General features: G+C 36.1%; 1 protein-coding gene across 1 annotated transcript in view; it reads left to right on the forward strand.

The window, feature by feature from the left end:
• The window catches only part of DDX10 (DEAD-box helicase 10), a 329,331-nt gene that overhangs the window by 270,835 nt on the left and 35,665 nt on the right, over positions 1–22,831 (forward strand). Inside the window, exon 17 of the mRNA XM_020996146.2 lies at positions 11,123–11,262. Coding sequence (XP_020851805.1) covers positions 11,123–11,262 — 140 coding nt within the window. The remainder of the gene's footprint in view (positions 1–11,122; positions 11,263–22,831) is intronic.

The following is a 22,831-nucleotide window of genomic DNA, read 5'->3' on the forward strand; positions in this document are numbered from 1 at the left end:
ACACTTACTAGCTGTGTGACCCTGGGCAAGTCACTTAACCCCAGTTGCCTAAAAAAATTTATATTGTCACGTATAAATATGTCATATGTCAAAATCTATCCCCTGAAATATGGTAAAAGTAAAAATTTCTTATTATTTTTATAGTTTCCATTATATTTTGATATAATTTAAGTTATATAAACTTGCTGTTATAAGTTGTTGTCATCTCTCTCCCCCCCCCCCATATCATGGTATGGCACCTATGTTATGAGGGGAAAACCCATTTTACAAGTATTGAATATAATTGCATTCTGCCATTTGTCCCCACTCTCTGCCCCTTACCTCTTGCTCTATTTTCAGTAATCAAATCAATAGTACCAAACTATCATTATTCCTGGAAAGGCCACGTCTTTTTAATTTTCTGTAGCCTTGAGGTTATGGAAAGACACGATGAAGGAAATATATAGAGAGAATCAAATAATAAGAATTCATACTTACATAGCACATTCAAATTTACATACACTGATCCTCAACAACCAAGTGGAAATATAATTTATTTATATCTCTACATAGGCATAGACCCTTACCTGAAATTTTATTTCTGTTTAATCAGAAATAGTAGCACATGAACAATATTACACTGTATTTAGTGTTTTTTTGAACAGGATCAAACATATTGCCTACATATACAACTCAGCTTTTGTGAGAGGATTACACATTTGCTTAACCATAAAAATCCATTCTTGGTGATTTTTTCCAAAAGATTTTTCCTATTCATTTCACCTTTACATTGCTCACTAATAAGTATTTAATCATTGTCTTTTCCATGAGTTTTTCTTCTACAGTCTTTATTCTCTTGCTTTTGAAAATGTCAAGCAAAGGATATAATTTTTAAAGGCTCTGAATTTTTTTGGTACTGTGACTGAATAGAAAGAGGAAAGATTAATAACAAAAGAAAGAAATTAATAAAGAAAGAAAGTATGTCTTCCCACCACCTCTATAATCCTTGTAGTTTGAAATTGTACTTCTAACAGGAATAGTTTTTAGCCTAAATTCATTTGTCACTGTCACAGAGTTGAGGGGTGTGTGGTAACACAGGTAATGTGGTGTGACATCAATAGTGCAGTAACAAAGCTAACCACATCAGTGAGGTGCAGGGATGTTGGCATCAATAACAAAAGGTTGATGCTGACATAAACCAGCTGCAGTATTATAAGCATTTAAAAATAGAGGATTTCATATTTCTGAATTACCACTTTTTCCACACAGACATTTGCTTAAGAACATTGAATGATTTTTCATCATGTTATCTATGTACACTTTCATAATTGTACCATAATTCCCATTAATTTTACAATAATTTCCATTATGTTATTATTGTTTAAATTGTCAGCATATTCCAACATCCAGTTCCATTGGTGAAAGATGTGAAAAGAGGTAGATCAAGTGGTATTTGGTGTTTCTATACAATAAAATAAATATGTAGACTGTGCTCAAGAACTGTACACATTATTATATTTTAATTAAATTTTATTTTCATAAAGATCTACCTTCTCTGCCTCCCACCTCTCCGCACATCTTCCAATTTAGAACACACACACACACACACACACACACACACACACACACCCTGAGTCAAGCAAAACAAATTCTTGTGTTAGCTGTGTCCAAAAAGAAAAATGTCACAGTCTGCATTTTCGGTCCATCATCTTTCCCTCAGGAGGTAGGCAGCCAGTTTCATCACTAGTCCTCTGGAATTATTGTTCCAAATTGTGTTGATCATTCTGGTGATCAGAGTTCCTAATCCCAAGTTTACTGTGTGTATTTTCTTTCCTATATTATAATACCTAATCTCTTCCACTGATTAACCAGTACCAGATTCTTAATTCTTTTTATTTCTTAACCAGCACCATTTAAAAATAATGATTATTGTTTGTTAGTATGACTTGAGATCCAGTACTGCTAAGCCCCCTCCCTCCCACTTTTTTCATTAACTCCCTTGAGATTCTTGGCCTTTTGTTTCTCCAGATGAATTTTGTTGTTACTTTTCCAGCTCTATAAAGTAATCCTTTAGTAGTTAGATTGGTATGGCACTGAATAAATATTTTATGTAGCATTGTAACTTTTATTTATCTAGATATAAACAATTAATATTTCTCCAGTTATTTAGATTTTTTTTTTGTAGTTCCTGTTTGTCTTGACAAGGAGACACCCAGGTGTTGTATACTTTCTCTAGTTATTTTGAATAGAATTTCTTTTTGTATCTCTTCTTGCTGGATTTTGTGGGTAATGTAAAGAAATATTTATGATTTACATGGGCTTATTTTGTATTCTGCAAATTTGCTGAAGTTATTTCAATTAATTTTGTAGTTGACTTTCTAGGATTCTAAGCAAACCATCATATCGTCTGCAAAAAGGGATAACTTTGTTTCTTCTTTGCCTATATTTAATTCCATCAATTTCATTTCCCTCTCTTACTACTATAGCTAATATTTCTAACATTATATATTGAATAGTAGTGTTGATAATGGACATCCTTGCTTTACTCCTGATCTTATTAGAAAGGCCTTATTATTCTATTACAGATAATGCTGAGTTTTGGTTTTAGATTGATACTGTTTGTTAGATGAAGGAAAGACTCATTTATCCTTGTGTTTTTTAATTTTTTTAATAGGAATGGAATATTGTCAAAAACTTTCCTCTTCATTTATTGATATAATCATGTGATTTTTATTAGCATAGTAAATTATGTTTATTGTTTTCCTGATATTGAAGTAGCCTTGCATTTCTAGCATAACTGCAGCCTAGTCATAGTGTTTAATTGTCGTGATATATTGCTGAAATCTGTTGTTAATATGTCAATTAAAATTTTTACATGAATATTCCTTAGGGATATTTGGTATGGATTTTTTTTCTCATTTCATTTGAGTTTTCCCTGATTTAGGAATTAAGAATGTAATTATGACATTAATTGTTTTTTAAATGTTTGAAGCATTCACTTGTAAATCCATTTGGTCCTGACTAATTTTTCCCCCCTTGGGAGTTTATTTATGGCTGGTCAGCCTCTTTTGGCTAAGATTGAGTTCTGTTGTTGTTGTTGTTGTTGTTATTCAGTTATTTTAGTCATGGCCATCTCTTCTTGATCTTGTTTGGTGTTTTCTTGGCAAACATACTGGAGCAGTTTGCCATTTCCTTCTCCAGCTTTTTACAGATGAGGAAACTGAGGCAAATAGGGTTAAGTGACTTGCCCAGGGTCACACAATTAGTAAGTGTCTGAGGCTGGATTTGAACCCAGTTCTTTCTGACTGCAAACCTGGCACTCTATCCACTATGCCACTCACTGCCCTTCTTGAGTTAAGTCCTCTTATTTCTTGTTTTATCAATATGAGTGTTTAATGGTACTGTAAATAAGTATCTCTTTAATTTTTTAGATTATCAATTTTGTTGAGAAAGAAATGGATGAAATAGTTCCAAATAATATCTTTTTTTTCTTCTTTTTTGACTTCACTTGTTTCATTTTTTATACTGATAATTTGATTTCATTTTAAGAAAATCAAGTTAACTAATAGTTTACGTATTTTAATCCCCTCCCCAAAATATTAGCTCCTAGTTTTATTTATTGATTCATTGTTATTTATTTACTTTTGGGTTTTTTTTTTCATTTCTTTTTTCATTTCTATTTTGGTCTTTAGTTGGTGGTGGTAGAGGAAGGTAATTTGTTGGTTTTCTAGGATTTCTTTTTCAGTTGCAAGCCTAATTCATTGATGTGTTATTCCTTTATTGATGAAAATGTTTAGAGATATGTTTTGCCACGAAGACTGCTTTGCTTGCATTCCAAAAATGTTGGTATGTTGTCTGTTGTCTTTATCAGAACATAACAGAAACATTCTCAGGCCTTCTATCTAATTAAACTTCCTCCCTGATTCTTGATGATGATAGAATTTTGAGAGAATACAGGTACCATCTTCCCATATTAGAATGTGAACAGTTTATATCAATTCTTTTGTTAACTTGCTAGCTCATGTTTACCTTTTTGTGTTTCTCTTCATTCCTATGTTTGTATTTCAAAATTTCTACTCATCGTTTTGTCAGAAATACTTTACAGTCCTCTTTTTCATTTCTTCCCCCTGTTGGATTATATTCAGTTTTTGCAGGCAAGTTATTATTGTAGGCCTAGATATTTTGCCTTCTGATGTATAGCCGGTTTCCATTTAATATACGTAAACTGTTCTGCAGACCTTTCCCTCCTCTTACGGGGTTCTGAGTGGTCCTCTCCCCTCCATGACTCTGCAGCCTCCACAACTGGAGAGGCTTTAGTACTTATGGCCCTCACAGCCAAAGCAGCTTCAGCGCTTGGAGTGGAAGACTCCTGGCACAGTTGCTGCACTGGTGCTGCTGCCACTGTCTCCCCTACTGCTTCCTGATAGGTGCAGAATCTCCTGCCACCCACCCTCCATGAAGTCAGATTTACATAATACAAATATATGCAAAGCAGGTACTGTCTATTGTATTCCAAGCTCTACATCCTTTTTATATTGGTGGCTGTGAAATCTTGTGTGATCTTAACTGGCTTCTCAGGAGTTGCATTCTTTCTTTCTGGCTGCTTGAAGTATGTTTTCTTTGACTTGAGAACTCTGAATTTTGGCTTCAATATTTCTGTGGATTTTAATTTTGGATTTTCTTTCAGGTTTATAGTTTCTGCTTCTACTTTGCCTTCTGTTTCTAAGAGTTTGGAACCGTTTCTTTTAAGATTTCTTGAAATTAGATGCCTAGGCTCTTTTTTTGGGGGGGGTCATGACTTTAGATAGTCCATTGATTCTTAAATTCTCTTTCATTCCATTTTTCAGGTTAGTTCTCTTCTTCTTTTCAATTTTTTCATCTTGTTTTAGTATTTCTTCTCTGAAGTAGAAGTTATCTTCTATTTCACCCATTCTTTTTTAGGGAGTTTTGTTTTGTTTGTTTTAAAGTTTGGTGCTTCTGGTTTCAAGCTATTAGTTCTCTGTCCATGTCTTTCTTCCATATCCCTTGTTTCTTTCCCCATTTTTTTCCTCTGCCACTCTCATTTTTTTAAAAACAGTTTTAGGTTTTTGTTTGTTTTTTAAATCTCTGGCCTCATCTCCTTTAGGAGTTCTGTTTATATGTGCCCAAGCTTTGTTTTCTTTTGAAGTTTTATTTGAAGATATTTTGGAGTTATTTTCCTAGGTTTCTGTTTTGAGTGTCCTTGTTACCATTATCATCTCTTTATGTTGGGATTCTTTTTTTGTTTTTCTTCTTCATTTTGTTTTCCAGCCTGCTTTCTGACTTTGTTAGGTATGGACTCCCTGCCCTTCTGGAGGAAATAGCTTAATTGAATTCTTATCCTCTTGGGTCTTGTTGTTGCTTTTTTGGAGTATTGAATTTTCTGTTATTCAGTAATTACTCAGGCCGTGGGACCTATGACCTTTCAGTGTTGCCAAAATGGTCTGTCCCAGGGAAAAGTCTCATCACTGTCCTCATGTTCTGAAATCTATAAGTAACTGACCTGAGTTAAGTTTGGACAATACTCCTGTGAACTTATCCCTGGTTAGAGGTTCCAGTAGACAGATGCTGAGCTCAGCTACTGTTATCCAGCTGTACCTGACTGTATCACTCCCTATACAATAAATTCCAGTGACTTCTTATTACTTCTAAAATCAAATATAAATTTTTACATTTAACTTTCAAAACCCTTCATAACCTTGCCTCACTCAGCCTGTCTTTCTAGCTTCGTTGGACATTATTCCCTTTCCCATACTCCATGATGCAGCCAAAGTTGTCTTCTCTCTGTTCTTCACACTTAGCCCCCTGACTTTTACTTGTTTCCATTCGCCGTGCCTAGCAAGCACTTCCTCCTCATCTCCATCTTATAGAATCTCTCTCTTTCCTCAAGATTTAGTTCAAGTACTGCATTCTACGTGAAGCTCTTTTTTTTTTTTTTGTCTAGGCAGTGGGGTTAACTGACTTCCCAGGGTCATACATCTAGTGTCTGAGGCTGGATTTGAACTGAGGTCCTGCTTCTAGGGCTACTGCTCTATCCACTGCACCACCTAGCTGCCCCCATGAAGCTTTTCTTGATCCCTTCCACTGTATCCTCTCTAATTCCTCTGTTAGGATGTAAGTTCCTTGCAAGGAGGGGTTATTTCCTTTATTGTATTTGTATCCCCAGTGCCTAGCAATAATACCTGGCACAAGTAGGCACATATTAAATAAATTAAATAGCTAACATTTATATAGCATTTTGAGGTTTGCAAAGTCCTTTCCCCATGTTATATGTAAAGGTTGTGCTGTCATTATTCTCATTTTACAGATGAGGTAACTGAGGCTGAGTGAGGCTAAGTTACTGTACCAGGATAACACAGACAGTAAATATCAGAGGCCAGATTTTAACTCAGTTTTTTTCTGACTCCAAATCAACTGATCTTATCCATTCTGCTGCTTAGTTGTGTCAAATAAATAAAATGTCATATATGATGTTTAATTATGGTAGTAAATGTATGTTAATTGATTCCTAGTTGTGTAACCATGGACAAATCACTTCACCTCTCTCAGCCTCAATTTCCTCACCTGTAAAATGGGATAATACTAATACTTTTCTAATAAGATTGTTGTAAGGATCAAATGAGATAAAATATGTTAATCATTGCAAACCTTAAACCACTACCTAAATTTTTAATAATAACAGCAGTAGCAACAACTAGACTTTCTCTGAACTAAGAGTAAGTTCTGGTTGTGTTGGAAATCTTTTCAGAAAGAGGTTAGTAAATATGAGTTTCAGTAACATGTAAACTCTTGTCATGTTTTTTCCTGGCCACAACATTGGCCATTGACATTGAATTGATTGATATTGCCATATGAAGATTTACTTGCCTATCTTAAGCTACCCTAATTTCTTAGGAATTTCTTAGGTTTTAGAACTATGTGTTATTTTATCAGTCATCTAGTAAAGCTTTCCACGTTTTGTAATGAGGAAGCTGGGTCCCAGTGTCTTGCCTAAGGTCACACCAATAGTGAGTGGCCAAGCTAAGATTTAAATACAGGCCTTTTATTCCAAAATCAGTGCTCTGAAAATACTCCATACTTTCCATTGGTAAACTATTAGATACCTTCTTCTGTACATGACATACACTTAAGTATCCAAATTCTAGAGGAGTGTGTGTGTGTGTGTGTGTGTGTGTGTGTGTGTTAAACTAGTAAGAGGAATACTCTGTGTGTATTGTATATGTGTATTAAACTAGTAAGAAGAATACTAGATTTGAAACCAGAAAATTTAGGTTTAAATTTTTGCTTCTGATATTTCTTACCTGAACAATCTTAGATAAGTAATTTCATCTCTTGAGGCCACCATTTTCTCATCTGCATGATTTGAATGTTGATCTAGACTGGAGGTGTCAAAACTCATGGATGATACACAAAATTCTAGTGAGGTCTGAAGCAGATTAAATATAATTGGGAAGATTTTAATAAATTAAAAAAACCCCACAGCTAATATGAATTTGTAGTTTTCTAAGTCAATGTAAGGTACAGGGATCTGTTTCTATTTGAGTTTGACACCATTGAGCTAGACCAGAGCCTCCAAACTTTTTTGATCATGTAGTCCTGTGACAAAAAAAACAACAACACACAAACCACATTTGAGCATGCACCTTCAGTATGTGTATAATTCCTTATATTTATGTACTAATATACAATTGTGTACATAATAAAACATATGAGAAAAAATAGAAATGAAAACACGATGAGATAAAGATGAAATAATATTTGATCTAGAACCGGTAGAGGGCCAATGGAGAAATGAACTGGTTCTGCCTTTCCTTTAGGAAAATATCTTTGGAGTCCAATTAGAATTTGAAGAGATTTGAGTCAGGGAGACCCCATTAGGAAGCTGTTGCAGTACTCCAGAACAGGTGATAAGGACCTGACCTAAAGTGGTAACTCTGAACAGAGAGAAGGGCATTTATACAAGAGGTGTTGTGGAGTTAGATCAACAAGATTTGACAGTTGTTTGAATTGGTGAGGTATGGTGAGAAGTCCAAGATACTGCTAAGGTTGTAGATGTGGCCCTGGAAGGATAATGGTACTATCAAGGGAAATGAGCTCGGAAGAGGGTTGGATTTTGAGGGAAATCTAATGTAAGCTCAATTTTGTGTGTATCCTGTGCTACTCAGTTTTTTCTGCTGAAGAAATTTCATTGTTGAAGGATCCTAACTCACAGGCCACTGGTTTGAAGTGAAGAGCCAAAGTGAAGCTTCATCAGTAGATGAAAGATGCCTGGTGTCAACCATAAGGTTTTTTGTTGATGGGGGTGAGATATTTGAGAGGGGAGAGGTACAGGAAGTGTTGTCTATAGCAGCTGCAGTAGGTCTCTGGATAGGGATAGGTTATAAAAGTTTGAGGGGCCATACTCTGCAGAATCCTTTAATAGGGAGCAGAGTGGAATGGGGCAGTATTTCAGGGGGTCATGTAGCCATGTTGGAGACAAGCTCACAACTTACTTTAGAGATGGGGAAGAAGAATGGTGGGGTGCCACTAATTGCTACCTACTACTTGGTGAGATCTTTCCATGTCCTTCTCCACTTTGGACAACAAAAGCCTCTTATCAAATTTAAACCTAATCTAATGTTCCAAATCTAGAATGGTTGTGGTAACCATACACAACTTGAGGTGTAGAGTTAAGCCTGTGTCCTAGTAGAATTTGAAAAGATAGAACCATTGAATATGAAGCATTGGCATACTTAAAAAAAAAAGATAAGGGACAGGAGTTATGAAAAGCAACATGTGCAACGTGTAGTAAAAGATCTATTTTCTTGAAAGTAATGCTACAGTGACATTTCATAAAACAGCTTCATGGAAGGTGATCTTAATGAGTTTTTTTAGGTCTTGTTTCAAACAAATATTATGGAAGAAAATATTTTTTGCAAAATACTATGGGAGGGGGAAATTTTTCAGTAAGAAGCACCTTAAAGAAACCAAACTTCCAGACTTCCATTAAGTGCTTTTCTTTTTGGACATGAAAATTTTAAAGTGACACTGGAGAGTCTTGGGTGTATGCTGAGCTATTTTATTTAGTTGTTGTGGCTTCTTTCTTGAATTCTTCTCTCAATTTCTTATCGTACCTGGTACAGGTGTACATAGGTAAGTGAAGCTCTGTGGAAAATGGGACAGAGAACAGGAAGGGTGTACAGTACTGACAACAAGAGTTCCATATCAGTCAGCTTGAGCATGTTCTAGCAGGTAGACTCTTATCTAGATTTGTTAGGTCCAGAGTTTTGGAGGCTGCCTTTGCCTCTACTGAATGGCATCAAATTCCTTTTAATAACTTTAGACTGGAAAAATGGAAATTGGTTGCCCAGGGGAGCAATAATGCTGGGTGTATAGTGACATTAAACATTTTGGTGTCTTTGATTATTTTCAAGTAGAAGGTGTAATAAATATGTTATTGAGTGTTCTGCTTACTGCTTTTGATTGCAGACATGTTTTTCTTTTCTTTCTCATGCTTGTTTCCTGACCTTTAATATACATACCAAGGGAATTTGCTGGGAAAATGAAGAGGCAAGCCTGCAGTAGTGACTAAGTCATGTTTTCTTTACTTGTTCTTCTTTTTGTTATGTTCAGAGGTTATCAGGGGATTGCAGTTCACAAAGTGTTAGGGGACTTCAGTAGAGATGAGTGGTTTACACAGCTAACCACATTTTTATTTTAAATTGTTATTCAGCTTTTGAGAAAGCATAAAAATATTAGAAATAAGAGGATCATTTAGCAGTGACTCATAAAATTAGCGTGAAGAATTATTGTAAAGTAACTTGGAGAGAAACTCATCCAGAAGCTTTTGTTGACCTCTGAAAAAGTATTTATGGCGTTGTATTAAATGTGTGTGGCACTATTTGTTTTATCTAATGGGTGAAAGGAAAACATCCACCTTAAACCCATTGATTATATCAGGTGTTCATCATGTAAATGTATGTCCATAGATTTTTTTTATTTTAGTTTTAACATGTCCCTTTGCTTTCTACCAAACTCCTTAGCTGTTTCTCTTCTTTGCCATCTTCTTAGTACATAAAGCATGAATATATTCTGCATAGATTTATGTATTTTGTCTCTCCTAATTTGAATGTAAGCCTTTGTAAACAGGACTTTTTGTCTTTGTATTGCACTTATTGTATTTGCACTTAGTGTAGTATGTAGCACAAAGTAATGCTTAATAAATGTTTATTAATTGAAGTGACACATCAGAATTAGTAGAAGTCTTGTCTGTGCATATAGTTCCTTGCAAGTTAGCTTACAAAATCGACCAATTTTGGTTAGACCTGAAGGTACATTAAAATCTTATCCATATTGGGTATAAAACAGGAAAATTTCATAGATTTTTGTGATCTCTTTTTTGTTAATTTTTGCCATGAAATGTTGGTAGTTTTGAAAGAGATCATTTGTTTAAGAATAAATGCTAAAAAATGTTTACAACTAGTTCGATTTTATATTTCCAATAATAATTTAATAGTTCACTTTTATCATGCTTTAAGGTTTATAAAACTCTACTGGGTTTAAAAATTGTTTTCCTAATGACTGCATATAGGATAGGAAGTGTACAAGTTTTATTGTCCCTATTTTTCATATTAGGAAAGAAAAGTGTATTGATCAGGATTACTAAAATCAGCCTCTATCTCTTTACTGAGGCAATCATTATTATTATTATTATTTATTATTATTATTATTTATTATTATTATTTTGCTTTTTTCTTTATACCACAGTTGGTTTACTCACAAAGAGCTTCTCTAGTCACCGTGAGCCAGCTAGAACCCTTTAACTTCTATGTGGTTCTATTCCAAACACTCACATAGCTAAAATTTATTTTAACTTTTAAATCTTAGTGGCATGAGTTAGGGATTTACTTTCTAAATCACATTGGATGTCATTTTTTAAGTGATATGTTTCAGTATTGTTGGTAATAGCTGCCAGCTTTGAAGGTGACCTAGATATTTCCCAGAAAAATATAAGGCCCATGATTTGAAATCACAAGTAGAGGCTTGATGAACTTTTGGACCCAGTGGCTATAAATGAAGTGCAGATGGGAAAGAGAAAAGATTTTCTACCAAATGGTTTCTTCAACTCTATTTTTCTCCCCCCCAGGCTCAAGATGAAGAGGAGGAAGCCTTTCTGGATTGGAGTGATGACAATAGTGAATTTGATCCAAGTACACTCCCAGATCCTGATAAGCACAGAAGCCATGAAGAAACATCTGATGATGATGATATGGAAGATGAAGAGAGGTATGTTTTGTTTAGTTTTGATGACCAGTAGCAGTGATCTGTTTTTTTTTTCTCCTCTGAAAACTGGAATGCTTTATTAAAAATATTACTGTGAAAATTATTGTCTCCCTTCCCACCTCCAGCTTTACTCTCATAGAAATGCTGCTAGAATGCTGTTGTCTTTTTATTTTTTTTCATTTGGCCTCTGGATTATCCTGTAAATGTAACTCAGATCATTTGGATTTCTTTTTAGAGACTGCTTTATTTATGCTGTAAGATTCTCAAAGCAACCCATTTAAGAAGTTGTGTTTTTGGTTCACTTTATTTCCTCTTCTCTTTTCTCTTTCTTCTCCATCTCCCTCTTTATATTCCTGAACCTCAAGATTCTGAGTGCAAATTAGCTACTTCCTACCCAGAAAAATCCTTTTCCCTTTATATATGCATGTTAGAAATAGCATTTTTACCTTATGTCAAAGGGATCTTGCTGAGAGCATTTTTAAATGGCAGATTTTCTGCAGAAAATGAAAGAGAAATAAGATAGCTGTACTTTGTACATTATAGGATTTGTAGGAAAGAAAATATGAAATAATACATAATGACACAGAGTACTCTGATATGTTTAGAGTATGGACAAATTCTCCAAGTGTGAAACATGTGTGTAATTGTGTATTCTGTATGTATGTATGTTAAAGAATATGAATGTACTCAAAATGGATGAAATATAAGGAACTGAAGTGTTTGGTATCAGTCAATGTATATTGAACAACTGTTGTGTTCTGTACACTATATGGGGCATTGTGAAGAAATTCTAAGGAAATGAACACATTGTTTATAGGGGATAGACAGCTTTAGCAGAGGTCAGTAACAGTGACTAATGAATAATGAAGTTGATATAATCAAAAGAAAAGAAAATATATTAATATGCGAGTAATGTAAAAAAGAAATTTGAAAACAGTTATTAGAAGTCTCTGTAGTGGGGAGATAAGGAGACTAATTAAATGAAGTGTACTAAAAGTCTTCAGTTACCTGGAAAATCCATCTATCCAGAATACCTCTTTTCCCAGTGAAACAGGTTAAATTAGACAGTAATTACCATGTTACTTTACACACTGTATAATAAACTTGCAGGTCTATGTTAGCCCATAGGATAATAGAATAAAAATATAAATATGTATTTTATAAGGGTTAGATAAATTCGTGGAATCTCAAAGTTGAAAGAGACTGTGGAGGTCATCTAATTCATATAACTATGCAGAAATCCCTTCTACATATCTCCAACAAAAGGAAATCTTGACTTTGCTTGAAGATGTCTATTGAGAAGAAACTCACTATCAAATGATGCAATGGGCAATCCATAAAAAGATTAAGGAAGTTTTAAAAAATTAATTATGTGTTGGTCCTTATCTTTTGAGATTGACACCATCAAAGGCAGCCATACTGCCTGATGAGAGGCAGCTGTACTGTCCTTCAAAATGTTTCAAGGTGCCAGTGCTGGAGAGAAAGTGCTGATTTGCTCAAACCATTGGGTCCTACCCAGCAGGGTTGTTATGCATGTATTCTTATATAAATACACTTTTCTCACACAGTCCACATGATCTCAATTTTGGTAACTAGGACTTCACTAAAACATTTGTTTATTTTTAACTTGAACATGGTGTCCTATTCTTAGGTTTACTGTCCTGAGAAAGAAATAGTTGGATCTTACAGCTATTGCTTTGTATCTTTATGACCATATTGACATGGGAATATTGATCTTTTTAAAGTCATTGAAGTGATATCATCGAAATCTTCTGCCTATAATTTAAAGGGACTGTTTCCTATACTTTGTCTAGTAATTTCCATACACATCTGTGTAGTCCTTCTTTTCTTCTTGTGGCTCTCACTCTCTCAGTGATGTTTCAAATGTAAAAAATATCAGCTGTAAAATTTCTGCTCAAGAAAGGTGGACCAGTCATGTAATGGACATGTAATTGATAACAGACTAATAACCTGAGTACTGTATTTTTACCTGGGAAATGCTAAAAAGTCCCAAAAGGAGGATTCCTGTACATTTGGTAGATCTTCTGTGGTGCATGTAGGGGAAGACATGGACCAAAATTATATAGAATAAGAAAGCGTTAATTAGTTGTCATCTGATCCATTGAAGAAAGATCATGGTTCCATTGACTTATTGATATGCACTGTCCTATTTGTTATCACTACATGCATAGCCTCCATATTTTTTAACACTATGAACGTCCTGAATGTTGTTTTATATTCCACTTCTTATATTCAAAGTCACAACTGTTAATATACTGCTGCCTTCTTAAAAATTGCTTTGTATTTTTACATTGCCCTTTGGTTTACCTGCTATTTAGAGTCTTCTGGGATTTTGGCATCCCATTTTTCACAGTCTTATAGCATCTCCTCATAGTTGTGGACCAAGTTGTGCCTGTGCAGGATAGTTTTCAGTAAGGATGTCCCTCATATTGCTTGATGTAATCTGGGTATCAAATGTTATTTGTCCATTTTCCTCCCTGCATTGCTTGCTAGGCTGAGAAGGTACTAAAGAATTTTTAAAAATACATATTATACAGTTCCTATCCAATGTTTATTGAATTTCTTTACTGAGATAATTAAAAAACAAGGAACTATAAAACAAGATATAAATTGTGTGGTAAGGCAGTGATTGCAGTAAAAAGCATATTATGAAACTATGTTTCTTCAGAAGTCTTAAAATTGCTTTAAAATGTGTAAAACGAGTCACTGCTTTTAGAAACAGTTTATGGAGGATTGGTAGTGGTTTCAAAGGCAGACAACTTTTTAATGTATTTCATGCTGTTTAGTCTTTGCTAAAAGATATTCTTGAGCAAATTTAGCATTTTATGCAAATATATTTAAACAAGTAATATCCATCCTGCAGATCCAGTGTAATGAGAGAAAGGAGGGTATTATTTCACCAGTCTACTCAGGGAGACTTTTTGTGTTACTTGAGAGGCAATAAATGGGTACTTTCATATTGCTAATGCCCCCACACTTTGGCCACTTGGGAGACAGGGTGCAGAGAATATGTGGAAACATGAACACTCTCTTCCTGAACTCAAATTGCAAGTTTGCTTTAAGTTTATAACCCTGATCTATTTTAACTGCTACCATTTAAATCTTTGTTTTTCTTTGCAAAGACTTGATAGTTTTATGTATTTGTGTGAAGAGAGGAACAAAGGAGTCTTTACCTGGGTACAGATTGCAATCCATTCACATCTTCCTATCTTGTAGAGGTCTTGTCCATTTTCTCCTGGAGATCCCTACTGAGGAGTGCATGCCAAAATCCTGCCATGTAACATTAGAACAAGAGTATAGGGTCTTTTATTTCAAAGAATAGCTTGGGATCATTTAAAGCACTTGTCCCAAAGACAACCCAGTCTTTTTTCCCCATCCTTCTAGACCTCTAGGCCTAGTTAGTTGTCCTTTTTCAATATCGATCCAACTTACATGTAGTAATGGGACCAGCTCCATTAGCCATCCGTCCAAATGTAATTGTAGTTTGGACAATAAGCGCTCTCCGACTATTTGGTTTTGGAGTATTTTCTCCCTTATGTGACAATTACAGTAAACTCTACTGAGTGATCATTGATAGACCTCATTTAAGGGCTTTGCAGTATTGTGGGACTTGATACAATAAGTATGATGCCACGAACGTGAGCCTTCTGAAAGACCTCCCCTTTCATAGAGACTCCCATTTGGACTACATATTGGCCATTCTTCACGACAGTAGCAAACACTTTCCCATGAGCAGATCTCCTTGTGTTAAGCATCACTTCGTGTTTCTAATTGGTATATCCTTCAACAAAGGTATCTCTTTTGTTACTTTTTTTTCTCCTTTATTTTTAAATGAAGTTGAATATTTAACAGGGCAGCTTTATGCTTTTATATGTATAGCCAAGGGCACAGATTCCCAAGCCCCTATACAGTTGGCTTGATGGAAGGATGGATCAGTGTAGCATAATCCACATGCCTCAGCTCAGTCTCTGACCAGTTTGAGTTCTGTGGTTTAAAAACACAGACTTATTCTTCAGACAATCAGAACAACTTTAACCTCAGCTTTTAAAGGCCTCACCAGGGCTGCCATTCCAAGTTAAGGATAAAGCTCATGCCACCAACTGGAGAAGGCTGGTTATAGTAACTAGTTGATGAGGACATAAAAAGACTTATGTGGAGCAGGTCCAATAGCACCCTTCCCTTAATTTTTGAGAAGGTCATGCCTAGGGACTAAGAGGTCACTGAAAAAGGACATTGCATCCAATAGTACCACTCCCTTGTCACAACTTCTTAAGAATTTTGTGCATGTAATATTATGCAGAATACTGGAAATAACTGTATGCTTGGAGTTTGAAAACACTGTTCCAGATAATCTAAAGGCTAGAAAAAGAAATGAAAGATGATTTGGGGGAAATTCTAATAGTATAAAACAAGATAAGCAGGCTTTTTTGTGGCTTTAGTAGCTAGAAACTGCCACAGCTACGTAAAGCCACCCATTGTAAGACACCTTACTGGCTGAGTGATACAGAGTGGTGTTATGGAAAGAGGGCTAGAATTGCAATTAGTAGACATGGGTTTGCAACTGACTCACATAACATTTCCTTTTTGTGTGACCTTAAGTGTCTTAAACAATCACTTAATATCCACTGAGTTCTTATTCATAAAATGGAAGTAATTAGATTTTTACTGCCTACCCCAAATATTTACTTTTTTGTTTTAAGTAGAATATAAGCCCCTTGGTGGCAGAGTCTGAGTTTTTTTTTTTTAAATACTGTACATTTCTCTGGTGCCTAGCACATCAGACATTTAGTAAATGGTTGTTAAATGAGTGAAGAAAGTAATCAAGCCTTTGTTAAGTGCCTATTATGTGCCAGGCACCATGTTAAGTGCTGCAGATACAAATATAAGCAAAAAGAGACAATCTTAACCCTCAAAGAACTTACATTCTAATGGCGAAATGTAGTACACAGAAGGGAGATAAAAAGCAGAGGGAAAGGATATGGTTTTGAAGTCCAAAGGAAATCAGGATCAAGGCTGGGTGGGGAAATTAATTCTTAAAATATCCTTACTTTATTTCAGATACAAAGCATAGCCATAACCATGACATAGTAGAAGAGTTCTGGATATGGAATCAGAAAGACTTGAGTTCTAATCTACCTTTCATACACACATGTACTAACTCTGTGACTCTTGGCAAGGCACTTAACTTGATTCAGCCTCAATTTCCTCATCTGCAAAATGAGTATAGTAGCACCCACCTCACTGGATTATTGTAAGGATCAGATGAGAAAATATGCATCAAATGCTTTGTAACCTTTAAAGAGCATATAAAATGCTAGTTATTATTATGATATTGTAATCGAGAGGGTATTTCTCTTCCTGAATCACATCATGGAAATACAAAACTCCTGTAGTGTTTTCTCAGTTTCAGAAGTGAAGAATCAGGACCCCATATTTTACTATGGGAGTATGTGGGTACTAAGCTTTTCTTTAGTTCTCCTTAAACAAGGACTCCTAGGCTCAATGGATTAACCTTTGCTAAAGCTATCAGTATTTTTGCTATCTTATCCAGTCAATCAGCAAACATTTATTAAGTGCCTGCTGTTTGCCAGGCACTGTGCTAAAGACTAAGGATACAAAAAGAAGTGAAAAACAATCCCTGCACTTCAAGAGATTACCATTCGAATGGGAGAGACAACATGCAAGCAAATATATACAAAGCAAGCTACATACAGGAAAGTAGGAGTGATTAACAGAGGAAAGGCACTAGAATTAAGAGAAGTTGTGGAAGGCTTCCTATAGGAGGTAAGATTTTAGAGAGAATTTTAGGTAAGAGAGAATGCCTGGATCTGAGAAATAGAGGGTATTATTTGTGGAACAACTAGGAGACCACTGTCACTGGATTCAGTACGTGGTGGGGGAATAAGGTATAAGAAGACTCAAAAGGTTGGAAGGAGCTGGGTTGTGAAAGGCTTTGAATGCCAGAGTTTTTTATTTAAACCGTTGGAGTTTATTGGGGGGGGGTGATGTGATTAGACCTGCACTTTAGTTTCATGGAATATGGATTGGAGTAGGAAGAGATTGAAGCAGGCAGCTCTACCAGCAGACTATTGCATTAATCTAGGCATAAGGTGACAAGGCCTATGCTAGAGAAGTGGCAGTATCAGAGGAGAGAAGGGGGGCACATTTGAGAAATGTTTCAAGGGTGAAATTGACAGGCTTTGGCAACATATTGGATATTGGGCAAGGTAGGGGAAGGAGGCAGGGAGTGAGAGATAGTGAAGAATCCTGGATGACTCTTAGGTTTTGAGCCTGAGGGACTAGGAGGATGGTACTGCCATCTAAAGTATTAGGGAAGGGACCTATATGTATATGTAGGGGTGGGTGGGTATGGAATGAGAAAGTTGGGGAAAGTTAATGAGTTCTGTTATGGACATACTGAATTTAAGAACATGCAGTTATAGCTGTCTGAAAGGCATTTGGAGGTGTGAGATTGGAGGTGAGCAGGAAAGATAGATTTGAGAATCATCAGCATAGAGATGATTATTAAATCCATGGGAACTGATGAGATCTCCAATTGAAGTGCTATAGAGGGAAAAGAGAAGAGGGCCTAGAGCAGAACCCTGAAGGATTCCTACAGATAAAAGAGGTGGGGGTGGAGGTGATCTGGAGGAAGATCCAGCAAAGGAGAAGGAGTAGTCAGACAGGTAAAAGGAAAACCAGGAGAGAGTGGTATCCTGAAAACCTAAAGAGAAGAGAGTATCAAGGAGGAGAGAGTGATCAACAGTGCCAAAGGCTGCAAAGAGGTCAAGGAGAATTAGGATTGAGAAAAAGCCATTGGATTTGGCAACTAAGAGACCATTAAGCAACCATTAGTAGCTTTGGAGAGGATAGTTTCATTGGAATGAAATGTTAGAAGTCAGCAGTTAAGAGAGTGAGAGTAGAGAAAGTAGATGCACCTATTGTAGGTGGCCTTTTCAAAGAGTTTAGCTACAAAGGACAGAAGAGATATAGGATGATATTTAGCAAGGATGAAAGGATCAAGTGAAAGTTTTTGTTTTTTGTTTTTTGTTTTTCAGGATAAAGGAGACATGAGTATGTTTGTAGGCAGTAAGAAATGAACCAGTAGAGAGGGAGAGATTGAAAATAAGTGACAGAGTGAGGATGACAGAGGGGACAGTCTGTTGGAGGAGATGGAATAGAATGGGCTCATTTGAACAACTAGAGGGGATGTCCTTGGTGAGGAGTAAGGCCACTTCATCGTGTGAGACAGAGGTGAAGGATAAGAAAGTGGCAGAAGGCATCTGAGTGATAGGATATATGAAAGAGGCAAGAAGAGAGAATTCACAAAAATAGTCTAAATTTTTTTCCTGTAAAAATATGAGACAAAGCTTTCTGTTGAGGCAGTGGGGAGAGGGGAAACCATGGAAGGTTTGAGGAGAGATGAAAAAGTTTGGAAGAGCTGCTGTGGAGAATGGGATAGTAAAGTGTTAAGGGAGGTATAATAGAATTGCCTAGCAGCAGTGAGAGCACATTTCAGTTATGTAACATAAAAGTGTACTCTACCCAGTCAGAACACTTGTCTGATTTTCTCCATCTTGATTCAGCAACACATGTTTTGGAGCAAAGTCAGTGAATGGTGGGAGTAATCCAAGGCTGGGGCTTGGCAAGATGTGATGAGTGATGTGATAAGAGGCCTGGGGCCTAGGGCCTCAACAGAGGACAGTGTAGAGTTGAATTAGTCCATGAAGGAACGAAGATGGCCTGGGAGAGAATTGGAGGGGTCAAAGGATTGGAGATTATTGTGCAGATGAAGAGTAGGGTTATGTAAAGGAAAGCAGAAGCAAAAGGCCAACAGATTTTGATCAGATAAGGGGATTTCAGAATTCTAGAAAATAGAGGTGGTGCATTTGTGGGTGATGGCAATTTCAAGGGTATGACAATCTTTGTGTGTTGCTGAGATTGGGTGGAAAAGTAAGTCATGGGAAGTGAGTAGGTTAAGGAATTAAGTGTTTATGGTATTTGATGGAGAAACATTACATAGGTTGAAGTCCCCTGGTATGATGGCAGGAGTTAGAGAGGAGAGAAAAATTGTAAGCTAGGTATCAAACTCATTAAGGAAGAAAGGGTACTGAGTAATTTGGGGGTCTGTAGACAACAGCTACCAGGGTTTTAATTGGATATAAACAGCACGAACATCAAAGGAAAACACATTACCAAATGATAGAGGAAGAAGGAAAACATGGAAGTGGCAGTGGGGAGCAAGAACTATTCCATCTTCCCTCCCTTGACTTGGAGTTCAGTATCACTTGGAAGTGAAAAGTATAATCAGGTGTGAGAGTGTTTGTCATTGAATAGAGGGCCTCACTCCTCCCGAAGAACAGATGTAGCAGGATATGAGAGACCTGAAGTCAAAGGGAGGGCTGCTTTTTTTTTTTGCATGGGAAAGTTTATTAGGTATAATCAGATTCTTCCACCTAAGAATAAACTTGGCATTTTCAGAGTTGAATTAGCTCTTCTAGACATGGAAAATACCACTGAGTAGATTGGTGCTTTAACAAAATTAAGTATATCACACCCATAATAGTGATCTTTGAACAAAATGGTTGACGTAGTATTCATCAACTTCTCTGTAATAATGAAAATGAATAATCATATGAAAAAGTATTTTGAGATCTCTAGAGGAAATAAGTAAGATTAAATAGTCATATGATAAAGTTTGCTTTTAAAATCCTTTATTTTGTCCTCTGTCTTTAAGTATAAATGTGATATGACTAGTCTGTGCTTTCTTCTCCTTTTTGCTATTTCTTTTTCCTAGAATTTGAAAAAAAAATCAGTTTTCTAAGTCAGTGAATATTCCTTTGGGTAGTTTTTTTTTTCCTTTCCTTTTTCACTCTGGTAACCTCTATAAATATTTAACATGAGTAGCATCTCAGTCTTGCCACAGAGAGAGGCATTGCTTGTCAGTAGGCAGTAGGCTAAAAATATAGTTTGGGGTGAGCTTGACACAGCTGAAATGGCTGGAATCTTAAATCACCATCTGACCCTGGGGGCAGTAGTTCCTCCTTTATAGCAAGTTTTTGGCCCACTTTCCAGAGCCCTTGACCCTGCCTTGCAAACTAGTCCTCTGCAAACCAGAATAGTGAGATTTGCCTTCTCACCAGATTTGAATGATTCGCAAGACTAAAAGTGAGCATGCCAAATTATTATGACACTCAAGACTCCAACATGATAAATCAAAATGACCAAAACCAAAAACTAAAAACCCAAACCCACCCAAGAATAACATGGTCTCTCATTCCTTGTAGAGTGGTCCTAGACTAGTCATATATGTAAAATATCATTTATCTTTACAAATATATCTGTAAGGTAGGGAGGGGCGGACATTTCCCTCAATTTCCCCATCCCCTTCACACACACACACACACACACACACACACACACACACACACACACACACACACAAAATTAAGTCATGGAGAAATTGAAGTTACCTGTCAAGCCATTACTTCAGGAAATTCTTAGCTTCTCCACTTCTTTGTTCCAGTACTTTCTTAAAAGGGTTTTGAGAACATGTAGAAAATAAAAATACCTTAGCCTATCATTTAAGGCCCTCTAAAAACTGGCTCTTAACCAACTTTTAAAAAATGTATATCTATTAATATGAACTTAATTATCAGCAAACACAAATACTTCTGTACATGAGAAAGAAACAATTGTGAACCAGAGTTATCCAAACCTACTTTCTGGCCTTATTAACTATATCTCACTTTATGTACTTTGTTTCATTCAAAATAGGCTATTAGGTGTTCTTTGGACTCAACATAGCATCATTATTCACCTCTTTGCATTCAGACACAGTCTGCTCCATGCACTCTTTCCTGATCTCTTCTTATCAGAATAATTACCTTCCTACAACAACGCTACTTCTGGTGTCACCTCCTCCATGATGCCTTCTCTGATTCATTGAGATGAAAATGTTGGCTCCTTCAATTTTCTGCAGAGCATTTTGTCTGATTTTCTGCATTATCCCTGTGTACCATACCTTGTACCATCCTTTATAGAACACAAGTCAACTATGTGTATGCATTGTATATACTCAATTCAACAATTAATTTATTAAGTAATTACTATTTGCAAAGGTGTTATGCTAGGCTCGGGGAATTAGCAGTTCCTGACTTTAAGTAGCTTACGTTCTACTAAGGATAAACAGTGTGGATACAAGTAAATATATGCAAAAATATATAAATTAATTTCAGGAGGAGTTAGGAAAAGTCTTGAACAGGAAGCAGCACCTAGTTATACTTTGAAGGAAGCTAGGGATTTTACAAAGTAGGTGTGAGAAGGGAGTTCATTCCAGATGTGAGGAACCACTTGTGCAAAGTCATAGGTGTAAGATATGAAATGGTATGTATTATGTATAGTTGGAACAGAATGCATGAAAAGAAGAGCAGTGTGAAGTAGTATTGAATAAGTCAGTGACAGATTTTGTAAATACTGAATTTAAGCTTCTTGCCCATAAGTACTATATTATTTTTTAATATTTGAACCTATTAAAATGTCTTATACATTTTAGAATAGAAGTAGCCCTGAGAATCATTGTAGGGTGCCAGTATAGAAACTCCCCTAACCCGTGTCAGTCAGCAATTTGTCTGTAATTTTTAATCTGAGAGCATTTCCAGGGTCACTGAGAGTCAGAGAATATATGATGGGGCAACACTTGAATTGGGCTCTTCCTCATTTGAATGCCAGCCCTTTGTTCACTGTGCCACATTGCATCTTGCTTTATGCTTAGTAGAGAAGGCATTTACTAAATGGTTGTTATATGGAGATATCCTGACCTTTGTTTCCACCTTCATTTACTTTGTAAGTGGATCATCACTGGCCTTCTCATTGGACCATGCTCTAAAACCCATAGTGCCTACATGGGAACTGTAGAACCAATGCAAATTAAAACATGAAACCTTTCTCTTCATTAAGAATTTATAGAATAAGACAGGCACAATGACTCAGTAGGAATCTTTTTTTTAAGGCAATTGGGGGTTAAATGACTTGCCCAGGGTCACACAGCTGGTAAGTGTCCGAGGCCAGATTGGAACTCAGGTCCTCCTGACTCCAGAGCTGGCGAGCTGTCCACTGCTTAGCCTAGCTGCCTCTCTCAGTAGCAATCTTGATGCTTTAATTAAGTGATAGTAGGTAGCATGGTATAGCACAGTGAGCCATGGGCTTGGGAGTAACAAGACCTAAAGTCTAATCCCTTAAATATTATTTACTAGGTTTGTGACCCTGTATAAGTAACTGTGTGAGTATCTCTCTGAGCCAGTTACCTCATCTGTATGAGGTATATCATGTTATTTGCCCTGGGTCCCATACAGGATTATTCTGGTGATCAAATGAGGTATTATATATATAAAGCATTTTAGAAACATTAAGGTACTATTTAAATATGTTATTATCATGTTCATCGTTACTGTCGTTATTATTGCATCTTGTAATTAATTGTTCTTCAAAGTGTTAGCCATGTTAATTTGGTGCCTACAAAATTATTCCTGTTTCTCAGAACTATAGCAGA

The sequence above is a fragment of the Phascolarctos cinereus genome, unplaced genomic scaffold (genome assembly GCF_003287225.1).
Source record: "Phascolarctos cinereus isolate Bilbo 61053 unplaced genomic scaffold, phaCin_HiC Scaffold_726;HRSCAF=1367, whole genome shotgun sequence".
NCBI classification, from domain to species: Eukaryota; Metazoa; Chordata; class Mammalia; order Diprotodontia; family Phascolarctidae; genus Phascolarctos; species Phascolarctos cinereus.